Below are 27,127 nucleotides of genomic sequence, written 5' to 3'. Positions count from 1 at the left end.
GGTATAGGTCCTAAACGGTTAAAATAAATCCTGATTTAGTGTAGGCTTACCTGTTCAAAGTGTGTATGTGTTTACGGGCCCAGGTGAGTATGGTAAAATATGGGGCAGGTGAGCAGTCTGCTCGAGGTCGGGGAGGGTCTGCAGCAGCCTCTAGAGTTAAAAGAGAAGAGCGAGAGGCCCCAAGTGAGAGAACATTTAAACTCCTAGGGCTTCTCGCAGGGGAACAGCACAGTCTGCTGTTATTGTGAAAATTAAGGGGACCAAAGGCTCCGTAAAAGGAATGTTGACGGCCTCCCTGCTGCCAGCACTGGACGGACCAGCGATCCAGGGGGGAGCAATCGCCCCTCCTTGCCCCCCCGCGGACGCCCATGTATCTATACTACATAATTCCATTCCACACCACTCCATATCACAAGTGTAAAAGACATTGTCGTTTACAACGCCAAAATCTCTAACTCCCGCAAAAGGGAGACCTATTGGCTTTGCAGATACTTGTTCAGGATTTGTGTTTGAAAAAACCCACTCATGTTATGACAATGCAAAATTTGATTGACCAGAGCTAATTAATTTATGATAACTTAAGATCCAGCAAATGGAAGGTGTTTTATATTAAATGCCTGCGAATACGATGCTGTTCGAATAAGGTGCTATCTTTATTCTGGGGATAAGATGTCGGCTGAATAAAACGCTTATATCAGCATTCAATGAGATTTTGTCTAAATAAAAAGAGACTGAGTAACTTAAGCATCCTGGTGGTAGCGGTCGCATCTTTCAACAAACCGTACTTGAAAGTAATAAAACGCCTTTGCTCATTACACGAGGGATCTAATCATGACCCACAGAAGTGCATCATTTTGGGGTCCCCCCCCCCCCGTCATCATAAGAATTAGGCAAAATACTCGCTGACGAGTGTTTAGGACCTAAACAAGGAAAGAACGAAGAAACCATTGTGTGGCTCCGCCTCTCGTAGTAAAGGAAATCTGAGGAACAACCCAGGTCCTACTGCGGCGATTGGTGGACAGCATCGATAGACTCTCCCTTCAGTGGTACATCACACTGTACTTCACATTGGTCGAAGAAACACAGCCAGCTCTCATCCACTGCCGCGATTGGCAGCTGCAGTGATTGTCAGCCGGGTGTAAACACTGGTGCTGGAAGAAAGGTTCATTGTTACAGCGGTCCAGCAGGAGAAGCCGCGTGATCCGAGACAATGAGCGTGCCAGCTGAGAAAGGTGAGAGCTTGTCCTGCGCGTGGTCGAATTAGGGACACGGGATCCGTGGAGAAAGAATTCCTAGGGCGACGTGCAAGAGCTGTTGCAACATAGACATAAAAGTTGGACTAGTGCTGCTCATTTAGAGACGGTGGACATATTGGAATGTGAATTTTCATCTTGCTGTTATGTCTTAAGTAACGACAGCTACTTTCTAGCTAAGTCTTGGCGCTTATGAAGTTATAATTAATCATGCTACGAATAGCGGCGTGGCGGCTAGTATTTTGATTAGTAAATGTTACCAATTTTTTTTTTATTCATATGCAGTAGTTATAAGAATGTGCATACTTGATTTTCAATCTTAAAGTTCTTCTGCCATTCCATGTAGCTTGGAGGTAAGGGCGGTCGCTTTTGTTCCAAGATGACGGCTTTGATGTGTACTGTGTGATCTATCCAGAGAAGGCGTCCAAGCTGTCATGTGATGTAGTCTATAGCTGCCAAGTTTTTCAGACTGCTTATGTGTTTAATCTTGGTGGTTACAGTGTGCATATGAGTGACATTCCACTGCCAAATGAGTGACACTTTGAGTGAGAGTGCTTTTCTTTGAGTTTCCGATTATTATACCGAGACACAGAACAACATTTAAACACACACTTAAAATGAGTCAGAACTGTTGTAGGTATTACAAAAGCTCGTAAACATTTTCAGCTAAAGGAGGAATAATGTTTTTGTTGGGACTTCAGATTTGAAAATGTTTCAAGTCTTAAAAGATTTGTTTATGAATTAATAATTACTAAGATCTGTGAAAGGGCTGCGGCTACTGGTCTTTAGAGTTTCTCATTCTGTTTGCTACTGTCTTCCCTTCACACTTCTTTCAACTGCAGTCCTTCACTGTTAGCCCCTCTTTCTTCGCATCTTTCTGAAAATCCTTAATCTGCATATTTTACACGCCATATCTCCTCTTCATCACTGTTTTTTTTACTTTGTCCTGCATGCATGACGTGTATGGCCCCTGTCACTATACCCCCACCAACCCTCTCTCTCTGCACCTGTAAACACTATTTATTACCTTTAGTCAGCCCATGTCTCTTGTCTTTGCCCACGATAACAGGTTGACACAGCAGCTGCAGCGCAGGATGGCAGAGGCGATCTGTTTAAGTGTCCCACAGATAGCGCCATATAGCCTGCCACCCATATACACAACAGCCTAGAGGATCGCGCAGCACGAAAAACATTACAAAAATAACATCATCTAACAAATACAAATTCGCGCAAGAACTCCTGTCCACAACTTCTTAGTTAGCAAGAAAGGCCACTTTATTAAAACAGGTGTAAACCAAATACTGATCAAACATCTTCAATTCATTATTTATTTCATGAACCAAAAACTTCTCAGCTTAATTTACCATTCTTACTAAAGAGGAAACCACCCCCACCAAGCTAACCCCAACAAACCCAGAAGCAAATGACTCTTGTTGATACCCCCTCCTTTCCTTTAACTGCCCTTTGAGAATGGACCAACCCGCTCCAGGCTGCCCAGCCCCCATAAAAACCCGCCTAAGCTGATAAAAAACAACCTAAAACCTGTCTTAGCGTGGCAAACCTAAAAAAAAAACCTAGAAGCTTAAAAACTAATACCGAAGGGGAAAGGGAAAGAAAGAAAAGAGAAAATAAAGCAAACAAGGGGAGGGTGGGTGGTTGCAAAACAAACTCCTTTAACCCGCCTCCCTCCTACGCCGTTCCTTTCCCGCCCTGGACGCTCCTATTTATGCCCTCTGCCTCCTACCTAATTGCCACCTGTCCCTGTGGCCAGCCCTCGCGCGAACCTACCCAGGGAGAGACCGGCTCGCGCACAGCTCTCCCTCGGTCCCCCCCATGGACTGCAACATAAGGTAAACTGTGGCTGTAATGCTGAATTAGGTTAAAGAGAGTCAGGCTGTTGCTGCCTGTTTCAGTTTTGTTCGTGAGCCAGGTGCAATCATATGATGTCTTAACACATCAGATACTTAAGATAACAACGTTCTATCTTTTTACAGGCTTTTAAAGCACTGGCGTCAGGTCATAAAAAGATATTTAAGAGGTAATCTAACCCACAGCGTATCATTATCGGCGATCTCCCACACTGGGGTAGGGGCGATGCCATCCCAGCGGACTCAACCGAAGTGCGCTATCCCAGGATTTCTAATATTATTTCAGGACAGCCAATGGTCCAGTTTATATCATAAGAATTAAAAATACCTAGGACTATACTCAAGGAATTTCCTTTATTAATGAGTTCCTCTGATGTTGATTAAAACCAAAGGAAATGGTCAGTGGATGAAATATAATGATATCTGACCATGCAGAAACCGTTAACTGCCAACATGTTTCGATCTATAAATATACTAATGCTGGTCAAAATTCTTTGTGAGAGTAATAGGACTCCCTAGCTATGCTATGCCTTCATACCATGCAAAAAAGGAAATTTTTCTCCAACTAGATACACATTAGGTTGGACGTAAACCCAAGTCATACTAAACTACAGGCTGCATGGTTCAGTGTGTGGGAACGTCACCTCTGTAATCACACTTTTGTCAAGAGGAACGAACGCATTGACTCTGCACCTAGTCCGGGCCCCAGGTCCACTGTTGTTTCGCAAACATATGATGGGTTGGGTCTTTGACCTGCTCTCTCGCCGTGGAGGGAACACCCGACCCCGGCCACTGACCATGTAGTGTTGAATAAAATAACTGCAGTGGTGGCACCGGATACATCATGTGAGGCTGGGCTGGGCTCTTGATATTTGTTTATTTTGTAAAAAAAACTCCTCTGTCAATACTTAGGTGCCTTGCAGTAAGTTGATCCAGGGTCGCAACTGTGTCTCTAAGGAGCGTAGCCTCCAGAGCACAATTTGTCCTTTGCTGTGCATTGCCAAAACAATGTTTCTGACTCAAGTCTAATAAAGCAACGAGTGAGTGCCTCCGGCTGCAGGATATTAAGCTGTATGTAACGCAGGAAAGAATTGCTTGCACGGTGTTCTTTTATTCAGCCAAGGAACACCTTTCATGATTTCCCAATGTGTTGAGGAGTTATGTAAACGCATGGGTAATGCATTTTAGTGTGGTGATGCGGCACCAGTGTTAAAAAGTGTTAGTTTAACCCGTGATGCGTGGTATCTGGCAGGGCTGATAGTCATGTAATTCGGGCTGTTCTGACTATCCACCTGCTGAGAACAAGACTTTCACCAGAGCACAGGTGGTACTTCATGTTTGACCCGCCGAGAACAGTAGATAACGAGAGCTCTATCGCTTTCTGCAGGTTGCTGCTGTGAAGGTAAAACAAAAAATGCAGTTGCTGCTGCTGAATGTTCCCAATGTTGACAAACCAGACGTAGACGGTCAGTAGGTTTCTTCAGGACTACTGATTAGAGGTCAATGTGGGGAGAGTCTGTGGGGAACGACGTTCACATACTTTCTTAATTTTACGCTTATATCTCCTACTTATTGTTCAAAGACCACCATATTTGAATTGTTAATACCAACAGCTGAGTTTTTCTGGCTTAAAGAGAAAGGGAAGTGTTTGCTTGTGCTGTGGAGTTGAAGGACTAACAGCGTTAAACAAGCATTGGCAAAACCAATGGATCTCGCCTATGAGATCCATTGGTTTTGTCAATGTCTTTAAGTCATATTGTTCAGCAGTGTTGCTACTGTGCAGCATGATTGAAAGTATAAAAAAAAGATGTGGTCCGCGCTCTTTATTTTTTCTTTCAGTTATGCTGCACAGCAGCTGTACAACATGGCTAAAACACAATAACACAACCAAGAACTCTTTTAAGCTGATTCACAGCCCATCTAACAAGAAAAGATATCAATAGATTTTTCAGAATTCCCTGTTTTTCTGCTGCTGAGTAGAGAGCTGCTGAGGATCGGTCTCATTACCAATTATGGCTAACCATAGAATTAAACGTCTAGTTCTAATACCTGATGAAAAGATAAGCAATTTATCAGGATGAGAAAGAGTGTGTGCGTGGGGGGAAACACACTGCCTGCACCTATCTTGTAACTGGTATTTGTGTTAAAAAAGCTAATGCTGCTTTATAAAATTAAATTATTGAAACTAGTGCAGGGGGACGGAATACAAGATAGAGGGGGGCACAGTGCACAAGGGGGAGCTTAGGGTACAATCATCTCTTCACAAGCGTACATAGTCAGCATTGGGCTCAATCATTGTCTTTTCAGATCACTTGGTCAGCGGCAACCATAAGCCTCCATCCTGAATCTTCGTTAAACAACTTAATGCATTCTCTGAGTTCACTTAAGTACAGCTAACTGACTGACACACTTTAAAATAGTGATTTTCTTTTTTTCATTTTTAAAATGCTATTGTTCTAGCAGAGTAAAGAAAGGCAAAAACAAGAAAAGGTATGGTGTGAAACATTTCGCTATTTGAAGATAGGAAAAAAACCAATATACATAAAGTTACAAAATGAATACATTGTCTAGCCACAAAGCATGATGCTCGGTCTATATCTAGCGCATGGAACATCTGTGAGTTTGAGTTAATTTGTGAAGTTACAATGACTGTAGAAGGAAAAGCCCAGAATTGGAGGACTGTGTCCTTGGTGACATAAAGTTACAGGGTAGCATTATCAGACAACCATGTCTTCATCCTACAAAGGAGGTGCTGCGCAGCTTAAGATAAAGACATAGCATATTAAGAGGGGCTCCAAGTCAATTCAATTTGACTTTATTCGGTTAAAAGAATCATAACCATAAAAGTACATAAAAAGCAGTTCATAATAATACAGTACCATATAAAACATGAATTAAATTTAAGTACAAATTGATTTGCGTAATCTAAAAACATTGCTAAAAAATTCCGAGATGCAGGCATTATTAAAAATAACATCTAGTTTCTGGAGTTCCAGAAAGGCAACCCTACAGCGTCTCACCCCCATTTCCCTTAAAATTAGTATACTCAATCTTTTCCTGGGTAGAGTATAATATTTGCAGAAAAATGTGATATGGATATCAGACTGTTCCGATAGGTCATCACATGGGCATTTAGACAAATTACAGGACAAGCAATTCATTTCGGGGAAAACTTAAGGCCCTAAAGAGGATACCTAACCTGAATCGGGTCAAAATATGCAGCGAAAATTCAGTCAAAGAAAGGGTTAAGTATGGTTGGATTTTCCCTTGAGTTGATACAGGTAGGTGGGCTAAGACAGTTTTCTTTTTAAGTTCCACTGTCATTCTACATTCTTCCAGGTGTTTCATACATTTTGTTTTTAGTGCCTTTCTCGTGATGTTACACATGGACAAAGGATTGTCATAATAGCTCGTACAGTCCATATCTCCCAAAAAGTCCCTAATGTATATAAACCACCTTATCCTCCCAACATAATCCAAACTTAGTCCATCCCTTAGGATAGCACGGTTCAGTACACATCCATCACTAGTCCAAGCCCTATGCCACAGCAGTATTGGTTGAATTCTAATTGTGTCTTCAATATAACATTGGCCCAGTTCCATATGACAAATATAACTTGAGGTACTCTCAGGTACAGCCAAGATGTATCTCAAAAATTTGTTTTCAACAACTTGTATAGATTTAACATTGTCATACCCCCAAAGTCCAGCGCCATAAACCGCAATAGAGACACAAGTGGCATTATAAATTTTCAAAAGTTCTACAGTTGGTTTTTTCCCCATCTTTTTTGCAAAATTTTTAAGGGCAGTGATAGATTTACAGAGCAGGGCTTTCCTTACTTTTATCGCATCTGTCCAGTTCCCTGCTTCATGAAATAGAATGCCAAGATAGGAAAAGGTGGCGGTGTAATCTATAGGGCTGGCTTTAATGAACACCCGCCTCTTTCTTCTACTAGAACCAGGGCCACAGTTCATGGTGAATGTCTTAGAGCAGTTGATTTGCAAATCCAGTTTAGACATAAATGTATTAAAAGATGTTACAAGGCGTTGTAGAGACACCGGCGTGCGAGCCATTAGGACCGCATCATCTGCGTATAGTAACGCAGGGATCGGTCTTTTTGCTACCCTGGGCATATCAGAAGATGTTTCCACTAGGGCATTCTCTATTCCATTTATGTATAACAGGAATAGGAATGGTGCTAAAACGCAGCCCTGGCGTACCCCACGCCCTATATCAAAAGGTCTAGTACATTCACCTTTTTTACCATAACGCACTGTTGCGATGGCACCCGAATACAAGTCCTTAAGGAAGGAGATTATATTTCCCTCAACACCAAGAGATTCCATGATAACCCATAATTTGCTGTGTGAAACACAGTCAAATGCTGACGACAAGTCAACGAAGGTGAAATAAATGGGTTCACGTCGTGCCTTGATATTTTTCTGCTGGAGGATAAATAAGTTCAAGCCCTGGTCTATTGTCCCCTGCCCCTTTTGGAACCCATATTGAAGATCACTGATTATAGAGTTATCTTCCGACAATTTTTGTAGCCTGCCTAGGATTACTCTTCCTAATATATTTACAGTGATGTCCAATAGGGAGATGGGGCGATAGCAGATAGGGTTTTGCCTATCCCCTTTTTTAAAAAATTGGGACAATAACAGACATAAACCATGATGGAAGTAGGCTCGTCTTTAGGGATGCATTAAATAATTGCACTAAAAATGGGCCCCATAAATCAATATTATTTTTAAACAGGTCAGGAGGTATGCCATCTGGACCTGGGGCTTTACCGCCCCGTGTTGCTTTGAGGCTCTCATGTATTTCCTTTAGGGTAATTTTTAATTCCGTGCCATTCACTCTCACTTCCCCCTGGTGAGGCATTAGTAATTGCAACGATGGAATCTGCTCGTCAATTGGGGTACTGTACAGGCTAGAATAATGGTCCACCCAAGAGTCCTCGGTAATGGCAACTTCAATGCGTGCTTTTTCTGCGTCAAAGAAGGGGGCATTTACTGCTTTCCAGAAAGCGCAAACATTCTTGCTCAATGAAGCCTCACAGAGCGTCTCCCAGGCCTCAATTTTAATTGCCAGCTTCCTTTTTTTCAATGCATTCTGGTAAGATTTCCGCACGTCCCTGACCCTTAAAGGATTACGGGGGATAGCATGTAAAGCTCTCTTGAGCTCAGAATGAGCCTTTGTACATGTGGAATCAAACCATTTTACCTTCTTTTCCTTACTTGATTTAGAAACCACCCAAAGGTTGCCCTTAATTTGAGAAGCAATGACCTCAAACTGCGCAAGAATCTCCTGGCTAGCCACACTTTCATCCAAAATGGTCAAGAAGCTAGGCAAACATTTGGTTACTAAATTGCGTAAAAAGTCACTTGGAACCACCCTATCCCATTTTAGTGCGTAACCATTTTGTTTTGCCATACTAATATCAGAGACATTCTGCACAGATCTCCCTTCTATGGCCAGTGCCTGAAAGGGATTTATAATCTCCATAATTGTCAGGTAGTGGTCACTAAGTGGGATATCGAGGGTCCAACACCTTTTAACCATATGCCTATGTCTAACAGAAGTTATTATAAAGTCTATTGTAGACAATACGCCCCTGCCATTAAACGTAGGGGCAAAGGGGAGCTCTACTTGACCAATTTCAGTTGCATACCCTAAATCTTCGGAGTGAAGAATCTCATTTAATAGGTCTCCACAAGTGGAATGCTTAAAGTGTGTTAAGTCAGTATCAGGGTCCAACATGAACCCACATGCTCCTTTCTGGCTTTTCTTGCATATGGTACAGTTAAAATCTCCCCCCCAAACAACCCAAACATCCTTAACATTTTTAGCTGTTTCTTTACCTAAATCATTACCTAGCATCTTAAGGGTCAATTCCAGGTCTGCAGGAAGAATATTGTTATAGAAATTTATAATTAAAAGACACAATTCCTTACTTACATCTATCCGCACTAGCTGGTAATAAGGTTTATGGGAAAATAATTGAATCTTCTGGCAGTTTAGGGAATTAGAGATAAAAGTGATCAATCCCCCTTTAGGCCTACCATGGTGAACCTTAACTGCTGATGTAAACAAGGTTTTGTAGCCTGGAAGATGGAGGGGTTCTAAGGTCCAAGTTTCCTGTAAACATAGAATTACCATCTCTTCTATTGTTTCTAACCAGATGGGATTCAGTATTTTGGACCTAAGCCCTGCCACGTTCCAGAACATTACACAGACAGTTTCCCTGCTTGATGAGTCAACTACTGAGCATTGGCCCATATCTGGAACTGGATTATTATTGGTGGTTCCCATTCCCTGAAAGGGTGAGTAGGCCGGTGCAATAGTAGAAGGCGTTACAGGGGTGGGAATGAGAGAAGAACTGGTGCCAGAAGTTACAACAGAACCATTGCCAGGAATGACTGGGATTGAATCTAAATCTAAAGGCAGTCAGTCAACCCCATCCAGTCCGTTAAGACAATTAAATCGGTTGTAATCATGGAAGGGTGTCTCCGGGGGTCGGAAAACTGGTCGTGCAACATACCCCCGATATCTGCCCCTCCGTTCAACCCTCGTCCAATTACCTTGAGATAAATCATGGTGGATATGGTGCATATGGGTAGGGGGGAGAAAAAGGACACTGGCAAGGTCTGAATGGTGGAGTCGAGAGATCTATTGGACCCAGCACATATATGTGAAACAGTCCTAGGATCTCCAAAACTCACCATAATACAGTCCCCATTTATAGTTTTTCTGGTTTTCCCCAACCAGGGTACCCTTCTCACCATGATGATTTCATTGTTAAAAATGGCCGGGAGGGGTTGTTCCAATTCAGCCATCTGATAATTTTACTTTTAAGTGAGTGGAAGTTCTCACCTTCACCCACTTCAAGGGGGGGAGCACCGGCCATAACTACCATAAAGTTATTAGCCTCAGGGGGCAGGTCAGGTCTCCGTGGTCTGGGGACAGGTTTATCAGGGGGTGGGGGAACAATACTGTCATTAGGTATAGCCCCATCAGAGGTTGTCACAGGAGGGACTGGGCCTACTAGTTTTAAGGAAGGAATATTGGGTTTGTTAAGTTGTGTCGGGCTAAGTTGGCCATAAGAGGTTGCGGAATGGGGGCAGCAGTAGTCACCAAGGGGACTCCCGAGTTAACTGAAGGGATTTTAGTGTTAGGGGAGGGATTTGAAAGGGGATTAGACTCAGAAGGTCTACCCTGGATAATACCCAAGGTTTTCATACTGCTTATAGTTGCCTCCAAGATAGTGAGTCTGATCTCTACTTTCTTTAGGCTCTCACTGATGGGCAGGAGCAGTGACCTAAGTAAAAATTCCAAGTTCCCTATAGAGGTAACGGGAGGTGATGTGTTGGATGAATTATCCCCAGAAGCATTAACAAGATCAGTGATGTTAGTACCCTTAACAGGAGGAGCTTTATGTACATCTACTATTATCCTATCAGGGGCAGAAGGGAGCTTAGGGGCTTTCCCGAAATCGGAGTGGGGGATTTTGGTTTTACCCTGCCCTCCCCTCAACTTCCTTCTACGCATGTTTGGAGGTGGGCCGTGCATCTCTGCCACAACTACTTGCTTCGGCTTTGTTTTCCTTGGTTTAACTACTGGGGGGGTCTGAGTGATTAAATCAACAGCCATACTACTGGGACTGGGGGGGGGGGGTGACGCTAGAAACCTGCTCCGTGGGTAAACAAAGGTTAGGAATACGATCCCGCAATAAAAGAGGGATGCCTTCCTGGGATAATAACTCACGACTAGTGTTAAGAGAACCTCCCTCTTGGGAGATAGAATGAGTAATAATATCACTAGGAGGCCTATTTTTCATGTTCTCAATTGAGCGGCGGCGCTCCGCCCTACGTTCCGCCAGAGACGTTTCCTTATCCCCATCACCCGGTGCCCGAGAAAAATAATTGTCCAGGGTCCCAATTCTAACTCCCCCCGCCTTTGCTGGTATTCCCTCCATAGCCGGTGATGGCATATCCGATACCTGTATCAAGGTCCACGAAAAACCAGTACAATATAGGCGAAAGAGAGTAGGCCCAGCCCGGCCTCGTTTGGCCCCTGATGGCCACAGACGGTCCCGCCCTTCTCCCGGGCTTCTCCCGGTCGCTCCCGCGCGGCGGAACACGGCTGTAGAAAATATACAGTCAGAGTGAGAGGGGGGGGAGGAGCCTGCAGGGAGAGCGTCCCAGGTGGTGGCAATTGGTGGTTGCGGGCGCTCCTGGGACTTGTAGTCCTGCGCCCGCAACACGCTCGCAGCCCTGCTCGATCAAACTCCCTCTGGCAAGGTACCAGCGTTGAAAGACTGACTCCTCATCTAGCACAGACAGCCCCACACGAAGCGGGACCCGCGCGGCGGGTTCCGCGAGCAGTTAGCAAAGATGCGGGAAGAAGATCTGCAGCACACAGTCCCAGATTGGAGGTAAAAACAACTTAGAGTGATCCACCAGAGAACCAGCGTTGACGGCTTTTACCGTGAAGATGATGGGGAGGAGCCTGCAGGGAGAGCGTCCCAGGTGGTGGCAATTGGTGGTTGCGGGCACTCCTGGGACTTGTAGTCCTGCGCCCGCAACACGCTCGCAGCCCTGCTCGATCAAACTCCCTCTGGCAAGGTACCAGCGTTGAAAGACTGACTCCTCAGCCAGCACAGACAGCCCCACACAAAGCGGGACCCGCGCAGCGGGTTCCGCGAGCAGTTAGCAAAGATGCGGGAAGAAGATCTGCAGCACACAGTCCCAGATTGGAGGTAAAAACAACTTGGAGGCTCCAAGTCATCTTTTCATTCATTTGTCAAAAACTCAAAGAGCAATGCGTTCATTTCCCATGTACAACGAAAGAGTTATTATTTCAGACCAACGAAGACGAGGTGTTTCCTGGAAAATTATGTGTACAGCTACAGAGGGTAAGAATGTTTACACATATATTCATTTATGCAATATTATATAGCCCAAACTTTACCCAGGGGTGTCGGAGCGCTTTACAATAGAGCAAAGTAAATTGTATAAGGAATGAGGGTAGCATGGAAGAAGGTAAAACTAATTACTGGTACTCGTGGTGAGAGTTACAGACTAGCAAGTTATAGTTTCCTTCAAAATTTCATAATATGTAAAGGTGGCGCAATTAGGGTTACATATTTACAAAATTGAGCTCTCATGATTGTTATGTGGCAATCAGGGTCATGACCTGGTATGAGGTGCATTATTCATAGGAGTGTCTTTGGAAGAGAAGAGTTTCAAGATCTGTTTCGAAAACCCGGAAAGAGGTTGCGGTCTGAAGATCTGGATGTAGCCAGTTCCAAATTCTAGTCGCATTACCTGAGAAGGATTGCTCCACAAGTCTTTTCCTTTTGAAAGTTCGAGCAGTACATTTTCAGCATTGCGTGAAGGTCTGCAGCCGCCTGATATTTTGAGTTTGTTAGCCAGGTAGGGGGGGGGGGGGTGTAAGTGTGTAGGCTTTATGGGTGTTGCAGGCAGTCTTGCAAATTACCCTAGCTTCAATGGGAAACCAACAAAGAGAAATCAGTATGGGTGTAATATGGTTATTTCTTTTGGCCTCATAGACAAAACGTGCCGCAGAATGGAGGATGGATTTCAGAGGGGATAGGTGGGTTTTGGGAAGGCTAGCAAGGAGAAAATTACAGTAGTCCATAATAACAAATTGTCTAGAGTAGAAGTGGTTTGGTTTTTGCCCTTTGTGGGAAAGAAAACGTATCTTGTGGGTAAAAGTATCAATATTCGTGTCATATATTATGGTGCTAAAGGGTTGAAACATCTTACTACCCAAGGTGTAGTTAACAAGTGGGGTTAAAAATCCCACCTGTATACAGTATTTATGCAATCAAAAACCCGAGCACTTATGTAGTATTATAACAATATGAAATCCAAAAACAGTTTATTAACACAAAGGAAATATTCTTGTTTTTTTCTATACAATACACTTTAGTAGTTTCTTGTTTCACAACCACAGCGGACACGTGTTTCGTCACTACATGCCCTTTTCAAGGCTGTAAAATTTTAACATGTGGAAATAAAATTAATGTAGAGTTAACTAGGTCTGAAGGTGCTTGAAATAAACATGGCTAATTAAGGTAAGAAATCCATTTTGGAATCTGTTCTGTTATGTGAATTATGTAACAATAATTCGTTAGTATGCTGTCAAAGAAATTGTTTAGTAATGCAGCACTTTAATTTCTTATTCATTGAACCACGTGCCAAATAGTGAGCTTTTGCTTTGTTAAAAAAAAAGTATCTGAACCGCAGGCACAGCCTTCAACCAGATGTCGGCAGCTAGAATTGCCTTTTCATGATTTTTTTTTCTTTGTCATGAATAAAAATGCATTATTCGACAGTATTTTTTGCGGAAGTGTCAAATTGAGCAACAAGGCAAAGTTGTTGATTTTAAAAAAATGGTTAAATGCTTGGTGCACTTTTTCCGGGGTTAAATCTTCACTGGTGAACAATGGGTCGTTCTTGTTTATTTCATGTTTGGAGCACTTCTATGCTGATGGTAATCTTTGTAACCAACCCTGAAACTTGATCAACACACACTATTGTGAAACTTCCAAAGAAACAAAGAGGCCAGTCGGCAGAGTCAATATCTATCTCTATTGCACTGGTCAGCAAATCCGTAGTCCGTTTTGAGGGAAATGAGTAAGCGACAAAAAAAGTCAACATTTCATCTTTTATTTTAAGGTCTGGCACCGCGGCGCTAGCACTTAGAAAGCGTCTTGTAATTTAAGAAAAATAGTAATACTTACACAATGCATATACCGAGAGGCCGAGGGACTTTCTATGCACCCCGTGTCACTGGAGGGGGTCGGGCAGAGGCAAGCAGGGCTGTCAGAAGGGAGGGGAACAGTGAGCGTTATTTCTCAGGGCACCTGCTTTTTTTCGGGGCCACTGCGGGGCCTGCGCTCGTGCTGAAAAATGTATTCATAGATTTTAAATGAAAGATGCATTGTTTATTCGGGGCGAGGCGCCTAATACTATTAGATTGTGTCACGTGTCATGTATTTTCTTTTCCTGTAGGACATGTTTTGTTTAACGGGCGCTCCTTTAATTGTAGACCCTCCTTAAGCTGTTGACTTGGGTCCCGCAAAAAACCTGCCATGCTTAATGTCGGGGTGCACTTGTCCCCGCAGCCCCAGTACAAACCACACTCAAATGTAACCCCTGCCCCCAGCAAATTCGGGCGCGGTGTTCTTGCACCCATTGAATCTGGGTGCGGGAATACTCAACTTTGAGCTGTTTTGCTCTGCCGCAGGCAAGCCAGTCTTTACTCGACAGGCACTGGGGAGTGATGGCATTATGCCTGCTTACTGTGCTACTGACTAGTAAGGGTCAAGTATTGCCAGGCAGAAGAGTCCACATCAAAAAAACACGAGAAAGAAGCAGCTCTCCAATTTCCAGGGCCTCGCTCTCTATTGTTTATGGCAAATACCTTACAGGAAGGGCAGTGCTAACACTGTATTTCATTGACTTTTATCTGCCACCTCTCTTCATCTCCCAGGGGCGTAGAATTTTTTGAAGAATCCAGTAGTCCAAGAAGGCATGCTTTTGAAAAATGTTCTGTTATAAAAATGTACTTGTTCCTTTTTGTGCCATATGATGGCAGCATTCTCACTATATTAGATCCGTGATAGTAGCCTCTCTGATTATGCCAAGGCGCGTATTATATCAGTGTTTGGATTCCAGCTAGGTTCTGATTTTGCCTCCTTTTTGCAGATGGTAGGTGAAAAGCAGTAGTTCCAGGATTGGAATCTGTTCACCGCCACAAACAGATATGTGTCCAGTGGGCAAAATAAACGTAAAAACTTCTTGTCCTTGACCCTAAATTATATTTTCTGGACTAGGGCAATGGGCATTTCATACCCCTATGCTCCACGCAACGTACACACTCTGCAGCGCAGTTTCCATGGCAGCGGATGTGTAATGCCAGCCAGAACTCTCAGCTTATGTGCCTTTTGGTCCTCTCAGCACTTCTTCAGGTGTTGTATTCAGTAACCCCCAAATTTCCACCCGTAAATATATTGCCTTTCTTCAGACATTCTGAGACAAATAGTTTTTTGTTTTTTTTGAGCGCGGCTTTGTTAGTTTAGTAAGAGGGTCAAATACATATAGTTAAATATTTTCAGCTTGAAGGTTTCCCAGGGTGTGAAAAAAGAGCCTGGTCTCATTAAATTAAAAGCATATGCCATACACGTTATGAGAATAAATTTGCTTTTAAAGATGGCTCCTTCGCATGGAAATAAAATGTTGGAGTACATGTGGAAGGACACCCGCCTCTTTGTCCTTAATCACATGCGCATTAAGCAGCTCTCACCAGTCCTGATTCTACAGACTATTCCCCCAGATTCATCATTGTCCTCTTTTGCGAGTCCTTAATAGCGATTATTAAGGAATCGCTATTAAAGACTCGCAAAACGGGATTCATGTAGAAATCGCAATATTATTTGCGATTTCTACAGCTGCCTTATTTGCGATTAGCAAATTGCTAATCGCAAATAAGGAATGACTCCCCATTCATTCCTATGGGCCTAAAGGCAATTCCTCGCAATTTAGCGATTTCGCAATTTGCGATTTTTGCATTTGGGGTGATGAATCCCAAATGCAAAAATTGCGCTCGCAAAAGGCCAGATTCTCAGAATCTGGCCCTTTGCGAGCCGATTTTCCGTTGATGAATCTGGCTGCTAATGTTTGTGTCAGAGGTGCTGGCGGAGCTGGAGTGAAAAGTAGGGGGGTCTTGTGGAACTAGGGTGATCTCGGTACCATCAAGTCACTCTGTGCTATTTTTAAGTACTATTGATGTAGTCAACAGGAATATAGTTTTGCTACTCCTTTGTGGTAATAATCACAGTCCTGGTTGTTTTCACTTTGTCAAATGATAAGTTCACGCATACTCCAGAATTGTTTGCTGTCCTCGTTCTCATCTTTTGGAATCCCAGACAAAGATTTCTGGGAATGGGCCCAACAGTAAAAACCGTAACCTTCTACAAGCACTGAGCTTGTGGGTGGTTGGTTGCTAGAATGGGCGAATCAGTAGATGAATGAATACATTAGTCTAAGGATGAGCGAGAGAGTGCTTGCATGCTGAGTGATTGAGCGCATAGGTAGGTAATTGAGCCCGTCCAATGAAGAGACCCCTTCAGTTATACGACAACTATGTACTTTGTCAGTGCTTGTTATCTACTTGTTAAGTAGACGTGAAAAATGTCTATCCCTGCAGACAGAGAGACAAAGAGATGGAAAAGGGCAAAGAAGAAAAAGACCGACCAAGATGTACCCAAGGAGGAGAGCCGGCTGATGATTAAGGGAGCAAAGTGGTTTATTTAGAGTTAGACTGAAAGGGAAATCTAAGTAGGGAAGTGATTGATGGAAAAGACAGAAAGATGGCAAGTATAAAGGCAAATGTCCACAGAGTAGGAAGTAACACACACATTAAATATGTATTTGTCCTTCATTTTGAGCGCACACATCATTTAAAGATGTAAATATTAAACAAGCACTGGCAAATCCAACATGTCTGGTTATAGCAGAAACTCTTCATTCTCCTTGATTGGTGAGCTTTTATGTGAGTTATTGTAGATGAGTGAATGGGTGAATTCTGGAATGAATCAAGGTGTGGTTGAATTTATGCATTAGTGCATTGAGTGGCAGAGTGTGTTGATGCACAAGAGTGTTGCATGGCAGGGGCCAAAGATGGACGTTTCTCAGTCATGGTTTGCCCAAAGTCATACAAGGTAGCCAAGCCGTATAAGCGGGAGCCACCTCTTTTAATTTCAAAGTCATCACTTTAATCTCTAGAGCACATCTCCTGTGTCGTGCCAATGTGATTCCAAATGGTCAACTGGTGCAAATATCACTCTCAGCAGACGTTTACATCGGACATTCTGGCTGCATACTAAACCAATAGCATGTGAATATATAGTGCTTCTGTTATGTGATTATATAATGTTACAGTCTTCGGGTGGCTTGGTTCAAACACTGGTGTGCTCGATGACCAACGTTTGCGATTCTCCCACTGAATCAAACATTGATAGCTTTTAAACACTGCTTGGGGCCGGTGAGAGGCAGTACATATACCAGTGGTTCTTTAGGAAGAAGATATAATTAGGCACTAACTAGGGTATAGCAATAACTATGACCTGTTGCCACTTGTACCCATACCATTTCATTGAGTGGCAACAGAACACTTCTTAAAATAAAGATTTGTCGGTCTAGCGAAACCCAATGGTGACCTTCATCTTTGCGCCGTTACTTCCTATTGGTGGCACAATGGGAGTCAGGAAAATTGATATTTTTGCAAGAGATAAATCACTTGCATGAATCACAGGTCCTCTGCACCTTTCTCTTCTAAGAATGTATTTCAGGTGTGATAGCAGGAATTGGGGCAACATGTATCTAAGAGTGCAGAGCTTGCTGTCTCAAAGAAGACTGCTGCATCCATGCTCAAATGCATACATGTAAGCATCCAAGCAGTGTGCGTTTGTTGATGGCAATACTCCCATCTGAGATGGAGGCTGCGTAATTATGTTACTTGACAGCCATGTTACAAGAGAACTATTGAAGTTTGCCTGGCAGGTAGTGATTTTTTTAACTACTAATTAGTGATGTCATGGGTCTGTTATTTATGGTGGCAGCTCAAAAGGGGGTGGGGGGGGCAACATTCACTGAGTGGCTGAGCAGTAGCAGGGAAGCCACTAGGCAGTCTTTATGTTTAATAAGTAGAACGCCTCAGTTGTCTAAGCTCTCATCCTCATGTACTGAGTAGCGACTGGCAGCAGAGATGCTGCCAGTTACTCTGAATGGGGGCGGGGACTGGAAGCCGGGCATGTCCAGTAAGTAATAGTGGTAGTTACAGTCAGTGGCAGCTACCATGTACGGCAGGTGGGGGATGTTAATTTTTTTTTTTTTTTAAAGTTACTTTCCTACACAACATCCTGCTCCGGTCTTCTGGCAGGCTCCAATGCAGGACCTACAAACTCCCCTAACCAATCCTTTCACTGTTCTCACCAGCATGAGAGCAGCGCCAGCATTGGATGAGGTGGGTTCACTCAGCGCTCTAAAGAGCACTGGAGACCTGCGCTTTCTCTAAACCAGGTGTCTAAGACAGCCAGGTTAGAGAACTTTAAAATGTGGATGTCTGGCTGGCCGTTGCAAGAAGGCCGCCCAAAGGGATATGGGCATTTTAATGCGCACAGCTCCCTGCTGCTGCCACACGGCAGTACTGGCCCCCCCCCCATTCCAACACTTTTTTTGGGCTGCTTAAAAATAAAATGGTAATAAATAAACTTTATTACCATTTTATTTTTCAGATCTGGCTTAGGGCTTTTTTTAGTGGAGCGACGCTCCTCCGCTCAACCAGGTGAGCCGCCCCTATTGGAACTATTTATTACCTATACCATAAAGTCAGTTTCACAATGTATCCATTCTTTAAATGTATACGGCTTGACTGATCGGTCATCCAAGCAATTTCTAAAAAGTAGGGAAGCCCGTGACTTAAAGGGACTGCACTAAAGCCCACTCTCTTTATCCTTCTTCTTTGTATTTAAAAAAAATAATAATTTATGACCAGGGTTTTCCAAGTTCACAGCTAAAGCAGTATGTAGCCAGACCTAAAAGCGATTTACAAATGTGAACAATATATTGCCTACATCCTGGTGGTCCACAACATTTTAAAGGTTCATAGTGTTTCAAATTTGCTCTTTATGCAGGGTTACCCTAAGTTTTATGCCTTTTTGCCTTTTTGCTGAACTTTATTTCTGCTGGCTTTAGAGCTCTGTGCACTTTACCTCTGCTAATCAGTCATAAAGTGCTTGTGTTCCTCCTATCAATATTACCATGTTGATATAATTCTGATTGGCATAATAATATTACCTAGAAGCCTAGAATAGCCTAAAATTGCCTAGTATATGGTATCAAGGTATCTGTAAGTTAAATGTCACAAGTGGACTGCAGCACCCATTGTGTCATACACTACAGTGACAATGTAAATATGACTGCAGACTTGCGACCAGTAGCATGGCTAGGCAGGTTTTAACTGCAAATTTGAACTGTTAAAATAACCCATTTTCACAGGCATAAACCTTCCTTTTAAAGATGTGTAAGGCACCTCTATGAAGGTTTTATTGCCCATAAAGGCAGGGTGCATGATATTTAAAATTAGGGCATTTAAAAGTTTAGTGTTAAACTTCTCCTTACAGTGAAAATGCCTTCACTTGTTTTACTTTTTCACAGGAAAATACTGCTGCGAGAAGTCTTTGTAGGAAAAAGTACAAAGGGATGATAGTGCACCCTGTTTAGGTCTCGACTGTGAGATAGCAGTAGCCGTGTAGCCAGACTTTCTAAAAAATATTTATTTCCACTGTGCTTGTATGGTTCAGTCGCACTTCAATTATAAAGTCTTTTTTTGAGTTGCCAATAACTTTTGACCCTATAGATGGGTTTGTACCAAATGTAGCAGTCACTCGGCATAGCGAGCTAAGGTCTGGCATGCCAATTTTGTTTTTTAGGTCTCGGCTAGCGTAGGCTGCGCACATGCGCAGTCTCACTGGCGAGATTTAATGACTGAGTAGCGAGGGTAAACCCCGCCCCTCTTCTCCATTGGCTGGCCTCCTAAACGGCGGCCAGCCATTGCAGAAGAGGTCTCAGTTACGCCATTCTCTCGCTCTAAGCCCCGTCTTTTTTCAGATTGGGGGGGCGTGTTTTTTAGGTTTGTTCTACCCTCTTCTCCATTGGCTGGAATGGTAAACAAGTCAGAAACACGCCCGTTGTTTACATTCCAGCCAATGGAGAAGAGGGGAGAAAGAAAAACACGCCCCCCAGTCTGCAAAGGACGGGGCTTAGTGACAAATGGCGAGCGCGTGGAGCAAAGCCTGCCCCTTCCATCAAAGCAGAGCGGCGTGGCTGGAAGAACATGAATGTCACTGACCCGTCTTTCTGCAATGAACTCCTGATAATCAGGGCTTCCTTCGATTTCTATGTGGCACAATCGAGTCTGAAATGCCAACTCCGTCACCTGGTTTCCAAGCCCACATTCAAGTGACTCCGCGAACAGGGTTATTTACAGCAAGCCAACACACTGCCCGGAAAAGCCACGAAAACACAGCATAATAATGATGGAAGATAACAACAACGCTCTCGGGTTCTCTGGTTAAGTTTGCCTGCCTTTGCTCGTGTTTTCGGAGGCTGGATGATAGGTTTGCGTGCTTGTTTATTTAATACCAGAGAACTTCCGAGCTCTCAGCACCACCTACCCCCGCCCTCTCCCCCCAGACACACACACCGAGGAATGCTGACTGGAGTGAAAGTCGTAAATTAAAATAATAGCGGAACCGAGGCTCAAGCGATCTCTTCACTGCACAGAGTGCATCATAGTGCTCCGCTCGTGACTTGGCACTGCCATTATTTACATTTATGACTTTTAATCCAGTTGGCGCTCTGAATCCCCTCTCCTCACACCAGAATTGTATAAGTGCACCTGTTTACTTTCAAAGACCGAGATCGTGCTCGATGTTTTTAGTGATACAACCTCCGAATTCAAAATAAGCTTTGACCCGCAGTATTGAGGCGCATAACATGATCTCCAGTTACCTTACATTAATTAAATGGATTCACTCACATTTATAGGTTTTTGAGATAATACGGACACGTGAAACTGGCCGCCGGCAAAATTTTACAGCGCTTGGTGCTTTGTTAGCAGTTGAGCCACCAGGCATGTACCCTATCATGGTACACGTCACTGCAAGCGCCATCGACACAAGCGCTCGTTGCTCTTATCTGTGTGTCACCTGCGCCCCATAATTTTAAATCTTGTTAGGAACAGGCCAGCCTGTCATCTTTCTGACTTTAATGAATGGGGTAGTATTTCGCTAACAGGTGTACAAACTGGGTGTTCTTACCCCCTACACACACACACACATACTCTCACCACACCGCATGCACACACACGCAACTCCCTGCTCCTTGGTTTGCCTCAGCCGGTTAAATTTAACACTTCGGGGCACGATATGGAACTTGCTGGTGTGTTATGGCCTTTTCTATTTATATACTACTAATTGAAAACAAACTCCTGGGTTGGCAGCTCCAACCGCACGTCCTTTACAGCATGTCTGATGCCGTTTCATTGCTGTTTCTTAAATGTTGCCAGATGGAGTAATTTATAAGCTCAATTGCTGTTCAAGTCACATTTGGTGCCGTCTCTCCCCGCCCCCACACCGCTTTCATTTTTTACATCACGTCTTGTTTCCTGCTTACCCTGTGCCATCTGTGTGTGTGTGGCTCTGTGTGTGTGTGGCTGTGTGTGGCTCTGTGTGTGTGTGGCGCTCTGTGTGTGTGTGTGTGTGGCGCTCTGTGTGTGTGTGGCGCTCTGTGTGTGTGTGGCGCTCTGTGTGTGTGTGTGTGTGTGTGGCTCTGTGTGTGTGTGGCTCTGTGTGTGTGTGTGGCTCTGTGTGTGTGTGTGTGGCTCTGTGTGTGTGTGTGTGTGGCTCTGTGTGTGTGTGTGTCTCTGTGTGTGTGTGTGTGTGTCTCTGTGTGTGTGCGTGTGTGTCTCTGTGTGTGTGTGTGTCTATGTGTGTGTGTGTGTGTCTCTGTGTGTGTGTGTAGCTCTGTTTGTGTGGCTCTGTGTGTGTGGCTCTGGGTGTGTGTGTGTGGCTCTGCAAATGCAATAGGTCTCGCATTTGCGAGAGATTAAGCTATTGGCATTGTAAATGACGATGCCATTTATTTATCTGTTTTCAAAACCAACACATAAATAACAATTTTGTCATTTACAATGCCAATAGCTCTAACTTTTGCAAAGGCGAGACCGTTGCATTGTAAATGCTTGTTTTCTTTCTGATCATTGCAGGAGTAACCAGAATCACTGAAATGTAATGGTTTTGCATGTTTGAGCCAGAACCATAACTTGGTTTTCAACTGTGTTTTTTTAGTTAAAAAATATAATACATACATATGTGGGGGTAGTGCTTTGGATCATGAAGACTTCATCCACTGGACAAAATTGGCATTCACATTTTACATTCTCCACCCACCATTCACAACTGGCTACCTTCACTGAACTTTTTCTGAGCACATCAGCCTTTGTGCAGGTTAGAGTCTGGGCACTGTTTTGTTTCTTTGCAAATGTTCTGTCATACGTCCGTCCTGTGACCGCAGAGAGTGTGCACAGATGCTGCTGTCATAAGCAACAGTGCCTCATCATGAGTCCCTTGTTTGGACTTTGGGCACTGTATACTTAGGCAGCGGGCTGGAGGCACCACTGGAAGTGTGTGGAGCTAGTAACCAAAGTAGGCAGCACCAATCGGCAAAGTGGCCGGCCGCCTCCTAAGACAAAGTTTGTGGCCTGCACTTATATTTTTCCAAACTAAGCAGTTGATGCAAATGACATACATAGGCGGCAACATTCAGTAGGTGGCAGTAGATCCGTATAGGGGCTTAAAGCCACGATGGGCAAAGCAGAATGATCTCTAGGTTCAGTGATGATGGAGTAGATGGTTTGAAAATAAATATCTCATGTGCAGGTAAGTCAAAATAAATACAAGTCCATTCTACAGTCTGGCTAATCACAATCATATTAAGAGAAAAGAGCAATCATCTGGGGCCTTTCCAACTGGGAGTATTGTCCTAATGTTTAGGGTAAACACATAGAAGAGTTCTGAGAGGTCTCATTACCACCTCTGTGAGTGTAAAGTAAAACAAATGCTTTCTTCTGCAGCATACTACAGGTTCCTGGTGCTCTTCTTCAACTGCCTCTTGACGTTCGGCTCCTACTTCTGCTTTGATATCCCAAGTGTTCTGCAGGATCAGTTCCAAGGGGTGAGTAAATGGGCATCTGGGCTCCGATGATGCCCTTCTCTCTGGAGAGTCTGTCTCAAGTGTGACTGCTGATAATTGGTCCAGACAACATGTCTTCCAACTGTTCGGTCTCCTTTAATTGCCTGAATTAATTTAAATGTACTTATTAGTGCCAACAGAGAGGGGTTGGCAGCACCAGTTAAAGAAAATGGATAGCGTTCATGTGGATCCCATGACACGTGTCTAGCAATGCTTTTCTTCCTCCTTCAAACTATAGAAACATCTGACCCCATTAGGTGGGAGGGCACAGGGCAGAGAGGAGCTACTGGGCACCATCCCTGGTGGTTGAGGTAGTTTGCCTCTTTTGACCAGTGGTCTCTTCTGCAAAAAGTATGCAAACTGAGAGAAGTACAACTCTTTCTGCACTTAACATACAGGGTAGTGAGCATGAGCAGTCACAGGCTTCTCAGGGAGTCAGTGTGTAGATGTGTGGGGAGGGCGCTCAGAAAGGAATAGTCATAAAGTATTGTCCAGACCAGTACTAGTTATTTAAGTAACAGATAGTTCTTTAATCACACAGTGTTACTAAATCCTATACATTTAAAGGTCGTTCAGTTACAGGGTTTTATACCCCCTATGGGACCTATTGAAATGCAAATATCCCTATGGTGCCTACCTTCCCCCACCCCTTTCACTCTCTCATGGCACTTTGACAAAGATATAAGTACAGGCATAGGCTAACTACAGGCACAGATCATTATTGTTTGTGCAAAAGATTGGTCTATAGGTCAGTGCAGTTTTCTTTGTTAGAAGCAACAGGTTTCCCTTGGTTCACATTCAGGCACAGCCTATGTAGACCCAGTAGTGTGTTACCTGCTCAGTGATGCTTGTCAGTGGTTGTGGCATTCTGGCCCGCAGAGGAGCCCATACATCTTTGGTAGTTGTGGCCCTTGGGACACTCGCCTTCAGCAATTGCTGAGTGGGGGCCAGTACATGTGGATACTCCTCTTCCATAGTTGCGGCCCTGGGGGGCGGTGCAAGCGATCACTCCTCTTCAGCATGTGCAGCCCTTTCGGCTGATGCAGGCAGGTGCTTTCAGGTGGGCACTTCGGGTGGGAGTGACAGCAGTGAGTCCTCAGGGTTAGTGGCAGAAACACCAGGCCGCACAGTTACAATGTGATGAACACTTCTTTCTACAACCGATGGCAGGAGCGGCAAAAGGAGACCAGGGGACCTTTTTGAATTCTGTTCAGGAGCAGCTTTGCTCCCTCTAAGGAATCCTCTATTTAAGGGTACACCACACCCCGAAATATACTAGGCTTCTTCTCCTGGGTAGTTTTTCTCCCTGCAGGGTCAGGCACCCTCTTTCCCTTTCTGAGCAGCCAGACGTGCTCTAGGTGCATAGGCATACTCTTCGCTTTTCCAGCAAGATGCCGACTTCAGGTAAGGTCCCATCACCCCTTAGAGACTCATTGTCGTCTTGATACAAGACCTGGCTGCATAGCACTCATCGAAGTGCTGTAGGAAGTGCTCCCTTCCTTGCTACTTAAGGTCTTGAAATGGGAGTAAGGCGAGGTAGTTCGGATCCCACTTTTATACACCTTTTCCAGACTGAGAATGTGGATCCACTGTTTTAGGCTTCTGTACCAGTTTGAGTTAGTTATTCTTCAGATGTCATTTCTAAGATGTACTTAAGACACAGCCTTTGTGCCAAGGGATGATTCCGACAGGTCAAACAATGGGACTGGCTCTTAGCGGCTGTATGTCAACACATGGCTTTTCCGCGCACATGCCTTTAGAATGCAGCCATTTCACATATAAATATACTATTATATATAATAACATAACAAGTGCCTGAAGCTTTCCTGGTGGAATTTGGCTTACCTTAACAATTTGTGACTTCCAGCAGACCCCCAAGGTGACACCCAGCTTTTGTTGTGAAGAGGACGTAGCTATCGCTTGGGGGGAAGCCGATGCGGCTGTCTCCGCCGCCGCAGGGGACTATACATCCACCCCCCCCCCCCCTGTCCTCACACCTGTGCCTCATTCTGTGGGAATTTAAGGTTCCCTGCAGTCCTGCAGCACGGGGGAAAGTGCCTAAAGCTGTCCTGGTGGAATTTGGCTTACCACAGCAATTTTTGAATTCCTGCAGCCCCACAAGGAGTCATGCAGCTTTTGTTGTGCAAAGTATGTAGCCATCGCTTGGGGGGACGCTGCTGCAGGTGTCTCTGCCGCCGCTGGAAACTACATGTCCCACAACCCCCTCTGCCCACACACCTGTGCCTCATCCAGTGGGGATTTAAGGATGCCTGCAGTCCTGCAGAGCAGGACGCGCCCAGGCCAATGGCGGGCCCAGAGGAGGCTGGACTGGTCCACCCCACTTTTCGTTGCTCCTTCTTGGACTGCCTAAGGTAATGTTCCCTAAGAACTTTATTGATTTTAAGATTATTCTTCTTATTGAGTTTAACTATACTTTAGCGATCCATGATATTGATCCCTAGACTTGATGTTGTTCTCTGTCGAGAATACATTTTGAAGTTGTGTAAGTTTTGGCATATAACTGTGTTTAATGCCCTCGTCCTAGATGGGGGATAGGAAAACAGTGGAAGGGGGGCTGGATTAGGGCAAAAGAAAACAAAACAAAATGTTGTTGGAAATTGTGTGCTTGATAGAATTGATAATTTATTGGGTGACTGTGAAGATATTGTTCCGTCAGTACCAACCATTTAAAGTTTAGCTGCGATCAGATCTCCCTCTTCTAATGGCTCGAGCAGTAATAGGGAGAAAAAAGTACATTGGATGTTTAATATACAAAACAGATGGGTTCAGCTAGTCACTTTAAATGGAGCGTAATCTCCTTTACCATCACCGGCTTTGACTGACACTGTTCCCGACACGCAATCCCAGGCAACTGCTGACGATGTATTAACATGTAGCAATCATTTTTCTGTTCTATCTGAACCCTCAACTGATAGTTACTATGGAAATAAATCTAGGTCTTCTAAAGTCCCTCCACCCATGCCATTTGATCATGCTCATTACTCTGCTCTTATTGCTGAATCAAGAATTGAAGTGGGGATATTAAAATGATTGGTCTGCTCATTAATAGAGTCTCTGAAACAAGTCATGGTATCTACTAAAGAGTCTGGAGGTCCTGAACCCAGTACACAATCTATGAACAATTCCCACTCATCCATTTCTTCTTCCAATCAGTTGATGGTCTCCCTTGTGGTATGTCCTACACCACTGCTTGTTTCTGTGCTTATTCCTGATCGTGCATGTATTTCATCTAGACCTGTGGTGCCTCCTCCCCCTGACAAATCTAGGGAATCTTTAACCGGCCCTATACCCAGCTCCAAGAAAGTCTAGCAGGTTGCCATGATTTGTAGCACCATTCACCGTCTTTTTCCCGAGGGGTCTTCTTTAGGGGGTGTCGCCAATTCTGCTTCCATCTCCTATATTGTTGCAAAAGTCTGGTTATGACAGGGAACATTCTCTCCAAACTAAGGTAACACATTGGTTTCGTCACGTTCGGGGCTGTCACTCACTTATCCGTGATGACATTATTAGTGCCAAACAGATGACTGTTTCTCACTGTCCCTATGATCAAATAGAATTGACTTTAAGGTCCAGGTTTTTGGCTGACAATTTAGTAGCCTTGGATTTTAGGTCTTGTCCTCCATCCGAGTCAAATATCCAATTCAGATACCCCAAATCTTTCAGTCAACAATACCTAGCAAAAAGGAATTTGTTTGGGATCATTTAACTCTTCTGTTCGATCTAATGACAGGGGTGCCCCTTCAACATTTTACTGGCCAATTCTCCACTTAGGATTTTAGACTGACAGGCATTCTCTAGCATCCTGAAAGGCAAGGGAGATGTCCACCTGGCTATCCCAGACTCAGCAAAACGGGGCGTGTTTTCGTCCACTTTTACAGCTGTTGTCACTGCCACTCACTCAATTACATCTTCTTTACCACTAGAAAATTCAATTCATAATGCTTAATTTCTTATCCTCAAGCACTGATAACCAAGACATGATTGTTCTAGAGATCGGTGGCCAGATGTCAGGTAGTCCTTTTAACAGTATTGTCGAGCCTGATGTAATCAAATCGGTGTCACCTGACCAATGCTCATCTCGGAAGTCTGCTTTGATTAATAATGGGATCTCCTTCTGTTTATTATGAAATGTTGTTG

General features: G+C 43.9%; 1 protein-coding gene across 1 annotated transcript in view; it reads left to right on the top strand.

Annotated features, from left to right (window-relative positions):
- Positions 1 to 1,042: 1,042 nt before the first annotated feature.
- Positions 1,043 to 27,127, top strand: part of LOC144784288 (lysosomal dipeptide transporter MFSD1-like) — a 94,605-nt gene continuing 68,520 nt past the window's right edge. The window contains exons 1-2 of the mRNA XM_078662971.1: positions 1,043 to 1,232; positions 22,851 to 22,951. Coding sequence (XP_078519097.1) covers positions 1,211 to 1,232; positions 22,851 to 22,951 — 123 coding nt within the window. The 5' untranslated portion in view covers positions 1,043 to 1,210. The remainder of the gene's footprint in view (positions 1,233 to 22,850; positions 22,952 to 27,127) is intronic.

Source organism: Lissotriton helveticus, chromosome 10 (assembly GCF_964261635.1).
Source record: "Lissotriton helveticus chromosome 10, aLisHel1.1, whole genome shotgun sequence".
In the NCBI taxonomy this organism is placed as follows: Eukaryota; Metazoa; Chordata; class Amphibia; order Caudata; family Salamandridae; genus Lissotriton; species Lissotriton helveticus.
This window is presented reverse-complemented; position numbering and strand designations above follow the sequence as displayed.